Source organism: Gossypium raimondii, chromosome 13, assembly GCF_025698545.1.
Source record: "Gossypium raimondii isolate GPD5lz chromosome 13, ASM2569854v1, whole genome shotgun sequence".
In the NCBI taxonomy this organism is placed as follows: domain Eukaryota; kingdom Viridiplantae; phylum Streptophyta; class Magnoliopsida; order Malvales; family Malvaceae; genus Gossypium; species Gossypium raimondii.
Genome location: NC_068577.1, coordinates 39,705,690 through 39,720,702, shown reverse-complemented (window position 1 = coordinate 39,720,702; position 15,013 = coordinate 39,705,690). Strand labels below are relative to the sequence as shown.

The window sequence follows — 15,013 nt, the reverse complement described above, 5'->3', positions numbered from 1 at the left end:
CTAATTTGAAAAATGAAAAGACTGGTTTTGATCAAATAATAGTAACGTAAAGCACAGAGATGATGTGCAGAACTTAACCATTTTTAATTGCTTTTAATTGCTTACACAGTTACACATGGTATTGAAGCTAGATTTTCAGGAAATTTGTCACGACTTTAGATAGAACAAGCAACTCAAAACCCTTTCTGAAATTCTCTAATACTTTTAACCATTTGAAATCCTTGATGTAAAAAGTTTTTCATATGCTTTTCATGATGTCTTGGCTTCACTAACATAATTAAAACTTCAAATTCTTTCAAGTGTACATACATTGAAAACAATTGAACTCTTTTAGCAACCTAAAGGTGAATAAATTATTTTCGTCATTCTGCATTCTATCTGCTATATCAGCATACAATCAACAATGGAAGCCTAAAGATGGTCACTCCGAATACACACGCATAACAAGGATCACCCATGACGAACATTTCCTCTGATAACAAAAAGAAGACAATGATACAAGCGTCCATAAGACACAGCAATAACTATTGTAATTTAATTTTTGCCACGTCGTGTATAAAAATACAAACATCTCCAGGTTTTGGGTAACAAGAATAACCAGAGAGTTTTGTTGGTGTCTCAACTAGTGATAATTTCGCATTTACAAACCGAACTTCTTGGGTCTTAGATAAGTAGAAGAACCCTTTCGCAAACCAGGCATTGAAACTTGTTGCTGCTGCTTTGCTCTCTTCTGCCTCTCCTTCTCCTTGCTTTCTTCCTCTGCCTCCGCTTGCATCTTCCTTAGATTTTCCATTTCCTCCTCCATGGCCGTTTTCTCCTCCTTTTGTTTCCTCTTATGCTCCAACAATGTCGTATCCGACTCTTTCACTGAAAAGAACATGGGACCTAGTTCTGCCAGCCACTGTGGCTCCACTGCCGTCACGCACTGCATGTACTCCTTTGTTGTCAAAATCAATTCATGATAAACTACATACTCAGGAGTATAACCCAACCCATAAAGAGCACTGCTGGGGTGCAAATGGCATGGCATTCCATTCCTGCAATTAACATACTCTCCAACGCCCTTTAATCTTGCTGCATTGTGAAAATATGCAGAACAAATGGCTTTCCTCACTATGTCCCAATCAAATCCACAGGACGTTAGTGGGATTTTCAACGTCTTCAGAATATCTAATAGCTGAGACCTCACCTCTCTGGCTTTCTTCAACCCTTTTACATGCAAAAAGTGGTCATTACACCAGTCTCCTCGATACTGATTAGCTTTCCATTGCCGGTAAACATTAAGCAAAGTTAGGTGATCAGATTCTGGTACAAAAAATTTTTCCCTTGCTGCATCACTCTCCTCTGCCCTATCCTTGGGTCGAAAAAATACAGATGGGACTGAAAGCATTGAAACAATGGTCAAAACCTCATCTAAGCATTCTAGCTGTTCACCCATCAAAAGCATCTTGGCAAGCGGCGGATCCAATGGGAACTCCACCATTTTCCATCCAATGTCAGTCAAGCCCCCAACATTATTAAGCGCACCCAGGACCCATAGCTGGTACATAGAATTAAGGATATTTTCCTGTGGTGGTGGATCCATGAAATCAAAATCTAGCAAGTTCTCTATTTTAAGAGACTTGAGCAGCAACACCACATTGCCAAGGTTGGTCCTTTGTATCTCGGGCACAGGAGCTGGCAGCATCTCATTTAAGTATGCACTCTCTGTATACAACCTATAACATGTGCCTGGCCCAGTTCTACCAGCACGACCTGCGCGCTGGTCAGCAGCAGCACGACTAACAGGGAAAACTTGAAGAGCATCCATACCCATCTTAGGGTTATAGACTTTCATTTTACCAAAACCAGTATCAATAACGTAAAAAATTCCATCTACAGTCAAGGATGTCTCGGCTATGTTAGTGGCAACAATGCATTTGCGAGCTCCATCTTCAGCCTTCTGGAATATCTTTGCCTGCAAATCAGCAGGCAACTGGGAGTATATTGGAAGTATGAGTAGTTTAGGAACACCTTTCCTGGTGGAGGAGATGAGTTGTTCTATTCGTTCTGCAAGGGCATAACAAGCAGCCTCAATCTCATCTTGGCCAGTCATGAAGATGAGGATGTCACCTGGAGAGCTGGTGATATGAATAGTCATGGCCTGTTTCACTGCAGCTTCAACGTAATCCTCACAAGGAGTCTTACTATAGAGAATATTGACCGGAAATGTTCTACCAGGAATGTGGAAAATCGGTACACTGCAAAATTTTAGGACATAATTATTTATATTAAATTTATTAGAGGAAGAAGATGCCAGCATAAATTGATATTAAAACAAGACACTTACCTTCCAAAGAAATTTGAAAATTTCTGTGCATTGAGAGTTGCAGATGTCACGATAAGCTTGAAATCACGGCGTTGAGCAACCACCTTTTTCAATATTCCAAATAGCACATCAGTGTTTAGTGATCTCTCATGTGCCTCATCCATCACGATGACACTGCAATATTTGAAAAATTGGATGTAAATAACAAAGGTTTCACCACTAATTCATTTGTCAATTGGGATAGACAAAAACAATAAAATATAGTTTCTCCTTACCGATACTTGTCAAGATCAGCATCTTTTAATGTTTCACGAAGGAGGACACCATCAGTCATATACTGTAAAGTTGAAGGAGAAAAATTAGCACATCATACCAACAGCAAACACAACAAAGAAAAAAGAACAATGCTCCAAACAATTAAGCAGAGAAAATAATAGATCAATTTTAGACCAAGATAATGGGAAGATGGCCAAACTGCTAGAACTGAAAAGACAAAGCTTGGTGCATTCTTCATCCCAAGATAAGAATATAAGCAATGCAGATTATACTTAAAGTGTATAAAAATTTGGCATTGACTTTCTGATATAAACTGAATGACTCACCTTAATTATGGTGTTTGGCCCAGTCACATCTTCAAAACGTATGGCATAGCCAACTTTATCACCGAGCTCTGTCTCCATCTCTTCACTAACTCTTTTTGCTACACTCATGGCAGCCACACGCCTAGGCTGGGTACAACCAACTACACCATTTATAGTGTACCCATCTTCATGAAGATACTGTGTAAGTTGAGTTGTTTTACCAGACCCAGTTTCACCCACAACAACTACTACCTGATTTTCTCTAATCACCTGCCAAACATACAAGGAAGAAAAGAATGAGATGGTCAATAAAGACTTAGTATAGTCAACATGATAGAATTTAGCTTTAAAGTGAAAAAGGGAAAATTTATAAAATTGTAAGGGGAAGTTTGGATTCCTTTCAGACAGCTGCAATTTATCCTTGCATGTCCAAAGTGGCTAATACCCACCAGCAACAAACTCAAAGAGCAAGTGTCAAGCTAAAGTAGTTACTTAGTTCAATCTTCTACCAACATATACTAATAGATAAATGTCAAACCTGCAGCAACTCATCCCGCACAGAATATATTGGCAAGTATTGACGCTGCTCAGCTATGCTTTTGGACATTGCAAATTCACTTACAGCCTCCCCCTTCTTCAAATGTTGTGCAAATTTAGCATCTTCTTTGAAATCAATTTCACCATGTTCACCTACTTCGGCAGTGTCAGCATCAATCTAGAATCCAATGAAGAGAGTTAACTGATGAACTACATTATAGTTTTCAGTAAAAGAATATCAAAGAACTTAATTTAATAAATGATACCTGTTCTGCTGTTTTCTCAACTCCAAGGATATCACCAAGCTTAGAACCTGCAAGCTCCCAAAACCGTTGGCGAGACTTACTCATGCTTTGCTTCTCATGAATTTCCTTAACCAAATTAGATCCTTTTCGTGAAATTATGGCCATATCTGATGTCGGATCTTTTATAGGCATAACTGGCTCTGCTTGTTTTGTGAACACAATTCTGCCATCCAAGAATGGAGGTTTTGTATCTGTGACAACAAAATATAAAGAACATTTAGCCAGAAGAAATAATATTTCATATATCAACAGAAAGATTATAATATTCACTTACCATGTACTAGAAGAATCACCTTGCGTTCATCCTCATCATCAAACTCGGTTTGCACCTCAGTACCTCTAACAGCTCCAGATCTTAAAAGCTGTCGGTCTTCCCACTGAGCATTATCAGCAGTAAGCTGAGACAACTTTTTGCTCTGAGCAAGTGACATCTTAGTGCCATCTCGTCGAACCTGTTTAGGAGATGACACAAGTGTTTAGAAACCATTTTATTCAGCAAATAACAACAAATTTAAGAAAGGGAAGGGGAAACATGTTCAAACTAAGACAACTTAAGCCAGGAAAATAAAAGAAGATAGAAGTTTCTCATTCTATTTATTTTAATGTCAAAATATGGAGGGCAATAAAATAATAAACAGCCATTCCAGTTTAAATCTCGGCAAAACATTTGACCCTAATCACAGTGGCTTGAGAATTAATTTAAAAAAATGTGGAAAGAATACCATCTTTGGAAGACTGTTTTATGCCTATCACTTATGTTAAGACCAGAAATCAATGTCATCACTTCTCTCTTATCACACTAACATTTAGCTATTATTCAGAACTCAAAGTTGTAAGACATTAGGAAACCTAAGATCATAACAATTTTTAATCAGTATCTTCAAATATAGTCATTAAGGTCTTTATTTATTTCATTGTAATAGCTAAATCATGTTTACATACAAACAGCAGCTGTAAGATCAGGCATCCAGCATTTTACCATAGACGACACAACATGAAACATGACACATATACTGGACATAAAAACTATTTGATAATACAACCAGAAAGCAATACCAATCTTTTGGCCAACTCTGCTTCTTTCTTTTGGAATGAAGCTTCATCCCCAAGAAAAAGTGACGAACTATCGGCATCAAACATGGTGTTTCCTTCTTCTCTATCATACCTGCAAAAGGATATGCCAGCAAGGAAAGTTGAGACAACTTTTCATCAGACCTCATAAAGCCCAGAATGGATGACAGAATTACCAACAATGACCGGTCAAAAGCCACCGACAGAATTACTAATAATATTCTCATTTTCATTTTACAGTACAATAAATTTTAATACCCTATGAAGAAAGGGATATTAGGATGTTCAACCTAGGATGAATTAATTTACCATGCACGGTCTGAATTATACTCCATCTCCAAGCGCATACTTTCTGTAATCTCATAATTGTGTTCTTCTGCCAAACTGTTCTTATCCGCTTCATCCTATAGAATAAACATAACAAATTATGACCAAATATTAACATTGGCAAACATAAAAGGATTACCATCAAGAGGGGAAAAGTGACTATTCCAATAACAACTCTGAAAAGATCACTACCACTACCCAGTATTAACTAATTGTTCAGTCCTATCCAGAAATATCACTTAAAGAGATATATTTAACAGCGGGGAATAGAGAGGAAAAGAAAAGGAAATAGGAAAACACTTTATGCTACCTCAAATGACTGAGAACTTTCACTTGAAAAGCTAAGCTGATGTGATGTCCGACCATATCTAGAGCTTGAAGATTTTACAGATGCCCCAGAGGCTCGTATTGGAACTGGAGAAGGAGACGCATAGTCCCAAGGAGAAGCACTAACTGTACCAAATTTCAGCATGAGGATAAAATATGTTTGGTCTCTTAATTCAAAATATTGAAATAAAAGAAGACGAGAACAATCAATACAATCCACAATAAGAAATGCTTTATATACTGAATAACATACCAGTTGAACGAGGAGTTCGGTCTCCCATCCATGGAGAAACTAATCTAGCATCAGGTGAAGCCCCAAGAAACATTGGAGCTGGAGAAGGTTGATGGCGCCTGCTACTACCAGAGTAACTATCCCGGTTTGGGGTATCTTGCCATTCCCATCTCCCATCATCCCAATCAGATCTGCCTACAAAGGATTAAGATATTAATTACCATCTTGCCCATTAGCAAAGACGCCAAAAAGATAGCATGAATCTAAAAGAGCACAAACTCTAAGAAGTATGTCGAATTCATATGCTATCAAGGACTTCCTCAAACCTAAATGTCTTAGTTCCAAGTAATCAAGTTTGAATACATTAATCCATCATCTCCATACCATCCAGCCTCAGAAACATGCACAAACTTAATTTTTTTGCTTGACAATCCAAATGCAAATGATATTAGTCCAGAGATACAGTACCCAAACATTCATCCATTCAGTTTGAAGTATCACATACCAGGTGTCCTACTTTCATATCTATTTCGGCTTCTTCTATAATCTTCACCATATCGGCCATGGGTGTCCCTTCTATCATCATAATAGTGTCTTTTTCTTGCATTCCTGTGCTCATTTCTAGAATCATCACTGGAAAGTCTTCTCTCCACACCATGATCTTCTCTCTCATACCTTAAACTCCTAGAAGAGACAGTGCGGGAACTCCGACTAGGTGAAGCTGGAACCTTCAATTGAAAGAATAATCAGATGCATACAATGTTTGATATGTTTGCAGAATAATATATAGCTATATAAAAAAAAAGGAATACCAGAATGATATTGACAGCAAGTTATACACTTACATCCGAACTCCTATGTTCTCTTGAGCGAGGAGTACCAAATGTATCATCACTTCCTCCTCTGTCTAGAGTAACTCCACTTTCTGCAATATAGCAACAAAAGAAATTTAATTGAATAATAGAAAGAAAACATAAACACAGAAAGAGCATAAAAAAGAAAAGGAAAAAAATTTCCTCCAGATACAAGGGGCATCAGGGCTTGTTAAAACAAGGATTACTAGTGAAAAAGGTGTATACTATCAGAATCACCATGTTTGACCCCTGCCCCCACCAAAAATAAACAAACAAAAAATTTCCGCCAGACCCCAACCTTTTCTTCCACACTAAAGGCAAATGACGAACACTAAACACAAGGTTAAGAAAGGGTGAGTTGAAAATCCATCTCAATTCTTAAATCTTAAATGTCAAAACTGGTCATCAGCATGCAAACGACTTGGTTGTATAACTTCCGCAATAAGTTATGCTGTCATCATACTATGCCTCAAATCAAAGATATAGGTTACCCATCCACAGAGAGAAATGCATGTATAGGCATAAATAACATCATCTCATTCTGCCAAATACATTAGACAGTTTGTGGAGAGGAGAGACCGAAAAACAATCATAAATTGTAAGAACAGATTATGCCTGGCCTATATGCTTCTATGCAACCTTAATAAACTATTTCACAGGATTGATTGCCAAATACTCAAGCATGCACTTAAACATCAAGTTTTGAACCAAAAAATTTGGAGCCAAGGGAATAGGAACAATAAATCTTCTCGTTATCAGCATATGATGATTTAGTTATGTTGCTACTTACTATAAAAGTTTTACATTTAAAAAAGAAAAAACGGTTTCTTAATTAAAAACCATTACTAAGCTTATTAAAGACAAAATAAAAATAAAAAGCCTACCAGAATTAGTTGTTATGCTAGCTGTCTTATCACGATAGCGTCTGTTAGTGTGGCTTCGGCTGCCATTTGTAACAGTACTCCTAGTTTCTTCAACTCCAGAAGATTCAAACCCCTCATCCACATCAACAGATGCCGCAATGCAGGTGATTTTTTCTTTTGGAACCTTGAATCCATCATCAACTTTAGGATTTCCTTGCTTCTCTCTAGCACCAACGTCCAAACCTAATAACTTAAAAAAATTCAATCAACAAACAGAAGGCGAATTGGAGGCAGAAATACCAAAAAGAAACATTCAACTGCAAGCTGTAATGGTATCCATAGGAAGAAGAAAACAGTAAGGTGTTACAGATAATTAAAAATGTAAAAGTGCCAAGCAAATTTAGGCAATAGAACTAATATGCTATTTTTTTTTTTTCTCTTTTTCTAGACAAAGAGAGAATTGAATAAAATCATGGGTCATGGTAAGATATCAGAGAAAACAAAGCGGTGAAAGTACTCTCAAGAACAAAACCATCAGAACAGACCGTACACGGAGGAGCAATTATTACTATGAAAGCTGAATAAGAGCACAAAAAACACTACTTAAAAGACAAATTGCTATCCAAAGTCACAGAAAACATAGCTAAGTAGAAGAAAACCAAAAGAATCAGGTCATCTAAAAATTTCACCTCCAAACCCTAAATTGATACTTGTACATGAACAAGATTTTGAAAGTGAAGAGGCAAGACTACTAGCAAACTTACTCATAGTTAATTTATACAATAAGGTTGAGATGAATGATATATCCTTCGTTTCCCGAACTCAGCAATTTGGGATGCAGTACCCGACACGATCCGACAGGGATTCCGACACGGGATACGGGTCAGATCCAGAAAAAAACAGCGGACACGGCGGTGTGGGAGAACTGAGATGAGAAGAGAAGAAAAAGAAAAAAAAATTGATTTGCGGAGACGAGAGAGAGATGTACGATGGTAGGAGGAAGATGATGATAAAAGGAAGGGAAAAGACTTTCCAAACAATTGAAAGAAAGAACTTACGGTGTAGTGAATATGTGAGAGGTGCCTATACTATTTTGAAATTTAAAAGGAAGTCTCTACATTTTAATTTTGAGATATTAAATTTTTTATTTTTTTAATTTAAAAATCTTTATTTCTTCATCTAATTTTACGGTTTATCATTGTAGCAATTAAAAAATGGTAAAATAATTTAGTAGTCTTCAATGTTTATAATTTTTATTAATTTGGTCCTTATTCTTTAAAAGTACATAAATATTACAAAATAAAAGTTTAAAATTTTTTTAAAGTTTTAAAAAAATTTAAAATCTTTTAAAATTCATTTTAAATTTTACATCATGAAGAATATAAAACTTTTCAAAATTTAGAAAAATATATGTTATCTACTCTTTAAATGATAATTAGAAATGTTCACCACCCATGCAACCCACCTAGCCCAAAATAGGGTTAGGCTTAGATTTATATTTTTAACCTTAGGCTAGCCGAACTCAGCCTGTTTTACCATTTAAAATAATAAAAATATAAACAGGTTATACTGATATTATTTTTAATAATTAAATTTAAATATAAAATAATTTTTATTATTTTTAAACAATGAAATGGGGGATTTAGGTAAAATGAGCTTGAAGTTGGAAAAGTTTTTTAAATTGGGTATTGGCACACCTAGTTTGGCTTGGCCCGCTAATATTTGTAATGGTAATAAAACCTTTGCAAAGTTTGAGTTATTCAGTCAATTGGGTTTAAGGATAATCAGGCTCGAGCTGATACTTCCACCACGTCAAAGTGATGCTCTACTGCTGAGTTATATCCATTCCCTACCCCCATCAAGAAATAGAACTAACTAATCCTAAGTGAAAGGATCGGGAAACTCAACAATGCCACTATTCTTGAACAACTTGGCACAGCTGAGGTATCTTGGACTTGAATTAGAGACCTCACTTGTGAAGTAAATCATTGCACCTACGATCCAACCAATTAGGAGAGAATCAATACATTCCTTTTTGGAAGCGATTTATCCTCCCCAAATGCAGCATACAACTCTTCGTTGTATTGCGCTCTCCAAGTGTGCTTGTTCTCCCCTTCTTCCTTACCACAGCAAGTATTTATGAAATAAGAAATAACTCTAATGGGAAGAAGAAAAAAAAGGGTGTTAAGAGACCCTCTTGGCCCAACCCTAAACACTTTAAGATCTTTTTTCAAACCTGCTCCCATTTTGAGTCAAGAGATAGATAAATAGACACATCTCATTGCACTGATCGAGGGCGTTCGTAGTGACTGAGGGGTCGAAGACCAAGAAGTTAATTATTTATCAACCAAGCATTCTTCTTACTGCTAGATCCAATCTCTTAGTCCCTGCGGAAAGGAAAAAAAATTTCATGTTCTTCCTTTCATGAAGGGAGGATTAGGAAAATCCTATTGATTGCAGCTTTCTTTGGACCTCTGGGAAAAGCATGAAAAAAAAAGGCTCGAATAGTACGATCTCTCCGTCACCCCAAGATGAAAGGGGCAATCTTGTAGTTCTTAGTCTGTGAAGATACGTTGTTAGGTGCTCTATTTATTTTTACCATTGAGGCCAAACCTAAACCTATGCTCGAGAGATAGCTATCCATGCACTAATAAGGGATGTATGGATTATCGAGAAGAGAGGAGCCATGGTGGTCCCCCCCGAACTGCCCAGATCTCACGAGTGAATAGAAAGTTGGATCTATATTGGATCTTACCTGAATTGCCCCATCTATCCTGAGGAGAAGTTTGGGTTCAAACCTCGATTCAAACAAGAGAATTATGCCATGCTAATATGCATTGGATGATCCACATCTCAGGGTCAGGCACTGATGAGTACATTGAATTATTCATGTGGCTGTGAGCCCTTATAGCCCAAGCACAACGGCCCAACCCTCACATTAAATTTATTTACTCATAGATTCTAGTACTATAAAAGTCTTCATGACTTACGAAAGTTGAATTAGGTTGAAAAAATAATTTAATTAGGAAATTAATTCAAATAAATAATATTTTGAGAATAGAAAATTCATTTATTGGGTTGGATAAATTACATAAGTTGGTTTAGATACTAGATAAAATATATAATTGTACCTAATACATGAGATAAGTCTAGTGACCCATCCCACATAAGGTGGGGTGGCAACCCTAATTCCTAAGACTAGGGTGTCACTGTTAGAGTATGCCTAAAGACCAATCATGAGATGATTACAATTACTTACTCATTTTACCTTGTTATTAATATAAGACATTGCCATTCTTATTTCAGTTTCTTTTTCTATGTGTATAAATAAACTGATTAATAATAAAGTCCGGAGAATAATATGATTATTCTTAAAAAGTCCTTAGTCAAGTATTATTGTGGGCTTGGACAATAATAATGCATTAAGACTAATGTGTAGGTGATTGATGACAAAGTATTGTCATTGACATAGAGATGTCAAAATTAATACATTAGTATATGTTAGAGAACAACATAGTGGACTGACCCTCCATGAGTATGTTTCTTGGATTATTATGTAATAGTCACAAACATTGCTTATAGTGATAACTAAGGATATGACCCTCAGACTTAATATCATCATTGCCCCAACATCATGAGTTGTATATTTTGATATAGTCAAGCGTTACCGTAGTAGGTTGTACCATAAAAACTGATGTTAGATGTACCGCAATCCATTTAGTGGGATTTGATTGATCAAGATAAGATTTATCCCTCCTACATAATGGGAGTAATATCCTGGGCCACTTGATAGAGTGAGACTAAAAATATATGGCCATACTCAAGTAAGTTGATATGAGATATCACACTTATTTGTTTATTGTAGCCTAGCCTACTCAGAATATCAATAAATATGATATTGGACTATACAGGTGTGACTATACCATGACTTGTGTCCAATCTAGATATAAAGGATAAAAGGATATAATACATAAAAAGTTTATTACAGAAAGGTTATGTCGAATCACGACTTCTTATAACTTGGGTAGCAATGATGCATTGCTAGATGCCACTTATTGTTTGTAACATTAGAAGTGTTCTAGTATTACTATCAACGTTACAAGAATCTATAGGGTCAGACCTTATGGTTAAAATGAATAGACTTCACGCAAATACGTTGGGCGTATACCCTCCTACATGCATTTTTGGTGAGCTGTATCGCCTGACGGATAGTATCGTCTAGCGGACTATATCGCCTGGCGGATAGTATAATCTAGCAAATTGTATCGTTTTGCAGATAGTATCACCTGAAAAACAGTATCACCTAGCGAATACAATTTGCAACTACTTTCCAGAGTTAATATTTATGGAAGTTGATATTATTTTAGAAAGAATATAAAATTTTAATACCTTCCATGATTTTCTCAAAAAGTAAAAGGGAATTATTCAGTTTTACTATAGGTGATTAATAAAAGGAAATAGTATCCCTAAATCTAGGTATAGTAGTGAGAAAATTTAAAAGGTTTAGCAGCCAATTTGAATCACTCTTTGAAAAAGTTCAAAGAGCTTTGATGTTCGTGCTTGACTGGGTGGACTACGTAGAGGCCGAGACAGTTCTAGTGTGGCTTGGAATCGACACCTCAAAGAAAATTAGATCCCGAAAGGTATATCTTCAACTTCTTTTGAACTCGATTCATTCCTTGTACATGGATCCTTGGTTGGCAATCGACGGGATAATTTTTCTGCTACGTCATAGGGCGTACCGGTAATCCAACATGCATATTCCCAGAAAGTGCTTAGCAACTTCGAATACCTTAACATCGAACATACCATGCCTAATAACATTCAATTCCTTCTCTCTGCCATATTATTCTATTGTGGAGTACCTAGCATAGTTAGCTAGGATACAATTTCATTCTCTATGAGGTACCGTAAGAACTCATTAGATAAATATTTCTCACCTCGATCTGTCTGAAGTGTCTTGTGGGTAAACCTAGTTATTTCTCCACTTCCGCATGAAACTCTTTGAATTTATCAAAGGTTTCACTCTTGCAGTGCATTAGGTACACAAGTCTAATGGTTCTTTCTTGGTTAATATGACCAAGTCTCAAATGTCAAAGGTACGCCTCATTAGAGTGAGAAGTTTTAAGCCTTTTATTTGATATTTCAGTCTCAAGCAGTGTGTACATCTTTGGTTTGATAAAATATAAATTATTTGACATTCAGCCATTATTGTAACGACCTGAAAGTCAATGGTGCCGAAAAGTGTGGTTTTGGAACTAACATACAGGTTAGTTCAATTTAGTCATTTTCTTGTAATTTTTATGTTTTCAGAATCTCAAGAGCTTAATCTAGTTGACTTGTATGTTATTTTTTGGAACTATTAAAGATTTAGGAAGTTCCCATTGATGGACAGTTAAAGCTTTAAGTGCTAACTTGATAGATTTTAAGTTTGGAGATGAAAAATGACTAAATTGTAAAGTAAATTGATGGTTTTGTTTGATAGGGACTAAATTGCACAAATTTTGAAATTTATAGTAGAAATGAGAAATAGGAGGTCCAATAAGGATTATAGTGAAATTGAGATGAAAAATTAAGGATAGAATTGAAAGTTATGTTAGTTTTAGTTTTAAGGATTAAATTGAATAAAATGCAAAAGTTACTTAAATTAGTGATTGAATGTGAATTTGTTTGTGTGTTGATGATTTGGTATGTTTGTGTTAATCTATAGCTAACGTCAACTTGAATTCCTTAAAAAAGAAAAAAAAAAGACAAGGTAGTCGATGAATAGCTCAGAATTTACAGTTTGTGTTTTTATAATCCAAACTACTTTACATTGATGCATAATGAATTGTTTTTGCATGGTAAGATTATGAGGTAAGTCATTTTGTTAAAAATGAATTGAATTGAATTGATTGGTGGTATAGAAGACTAAATTGAATATATGTGAAAATGTTGAATGTTGAAATAATTGTGAAATTGAATTTATATTGATATGAGCTATGTTGTCATGTATATGAAGTAATGATTTGATGATGGATATATGTTATTATTTGAGATATCGGTTGATAATAAAATGAGTAATGAATACCATATTGACTATTTGAGCAAAGTCGAATATAGTTGGCATGCCATAGGAGAGGAAGAGTTCAGGGTTACTTTGACCATGAGTTGATGAGGCACTGGGTGCCAATTTACTTCGGTTATACCGATAAGCGTCGGGTGCAACTTATTACTTCAGATTTATTTGATGAGGCACTAGGTGCCAAACTAGTGTATTGGTTGGATCCGTGTATCCATCTAAGTCCGAGTTAGGTTAATAGGAAGATAAATGGTAAAAATAGAATAAGCATAATTGAAGCAATGATGATTAGGTCCTCAAATTCATGAGATTGGAAATTTAATACGAAAGGTGATATTTGATAATTAAGTTTGCAAATGGTTATGAAATGGAAGTATTATGAGTTTATACTTGTGGTTTGTGTTGAATTGTTCATGTTGAGTTGATAAATGGTAAAATTGACTTGATACTTGCATATCATCATTATTCTTAACTCATGCATTGAACGATTTATGTTATGTTATAATGTTCAGATTATAGAAGTTGTAACAGCCCATTTTTCAGTAGTGTCAAAAATGGTAGTTTCGGGACTACAATTATGATGAGAGCGTCCGTAGATATAATTAATTAATATATATGATTTAAATATAGTATAATAGTGAATTGTGATTTAATAGATTTTATTAACTGGTCAGTTAGTCAAGGTACAAGTGGTGCGTACCGAAAGTCAATGGTTTTGAAAAATGAGGTATTGGGACCTCATTTTCATAAACCGAGCTCAAAAATAATTTTATTAAATAATTATAGAATTATATTACAGGTGAATTGAAGTTTGGTCTGAAAATTTTAGCGTTTGGATAGCTAAATAAGGAAAAATGACTAAATCGTAAAAATTGTAAAAGTTAATTGATATTGATTTTTATTAGTTGGATGGCTTAATGAATGATTGTGCAAGGATTTAAGTGACAAATATACCCTTATTAAAGATGGTGGATGGTTAGTGGAACTTAATTTATCATTTTGGTTATCATTATTATTTAATTAAATAAGTAATAATAAAATATGATAAAGTAAAAGAAAAACAAAGATATCATCATCCATTTTTTATATTGTTTCTTTTCCATCGAAACCATAAGGAGCCATAGCCATTTTTATCCCAAGCTCCTTCGTCCGTCTTGCATGGTAAGCAAATCAATTACATTTTTAGTAATTTTTATGTTTTTGATATCATTGCAACTAAGTCCAACTAACCCGTATCTCTATTTTCAAAACTGTTCAAGTTTTAAAATGTTGCCATTGATGAAAAGTGAACCTTTTTTTATGTTTAATGATATGTTTGTGTGCTTAGTTGTGAATAGGGACTAATTTGTTACGTAAATTTTGTTAGTTTTGGGTATAATGACCAAATTTTAATAATGTAAAATTTTTCATGAAATTTATGTTTTAGAGGATTCTGATGATGAAATTGTAATTGGATTGAAAATAAAAGCTTGAATTTTGAAATATATAAAAGTTTCGACTTTAGGGACAAAATTGAATAAAATACAAAATTTTAGGAAAATATTAAA

General features: G+C 35.1%; 1 protein-coding gene across 2 annotated transcripts; it reads right to left on the bottom strand.

The window, feature by feature from the left end:
- Positions 1–457: 457 nt before the first annotated feature.
- Positions 458–8,484, bottom strand: LOC105782635 (pre-mRNA-splicing factor ATP-dependent RNA helicase DEAH7). 2 transcript variants are annotated; one of them, XM_012607499.2, is made up of 15 exons: positions 8,170–8,484; positions 7,427–7,648; positions 6,534–6,613; positions 6,194–6,416; positions 5,710–5,883; positions 5,440–5,582; positions 5,112–5,206; positions 4,788–4,896; positions 4,006–4,183; positions 3,693–3,922; positions 3,428–3,604; positions 2,911–3,159; positions 2,584–2,645; positions 2,330–2,482; positions 458–2,240 (listed from the first exon to the last, which is right to left on the bottom strand). In XM_012607499.2, exons 1-15 carry the CDS (start codon positions 8,171–8,173, stop codon positions 641–643), a joined length of 3,699 nt encoding a protein of 1,232 aa, XP_012462953.1. In that variant the 5' UTR covers positions 8,174–8,484; the 3' UTR covers positions 458–640. The 2 variants fall into 2 exon arrangements, with proteins under 2 accessions (XP_012462953.1, XP_012462954.1); XM_012607500.2 differs by lacking the exon at positions 8,170–8,484 and having other exon boundaries at positions 6,194–6,409; positions 7,427–7,443.
- Positions 8,485–15,013: the final 6,529 nt, after the last annotated feature.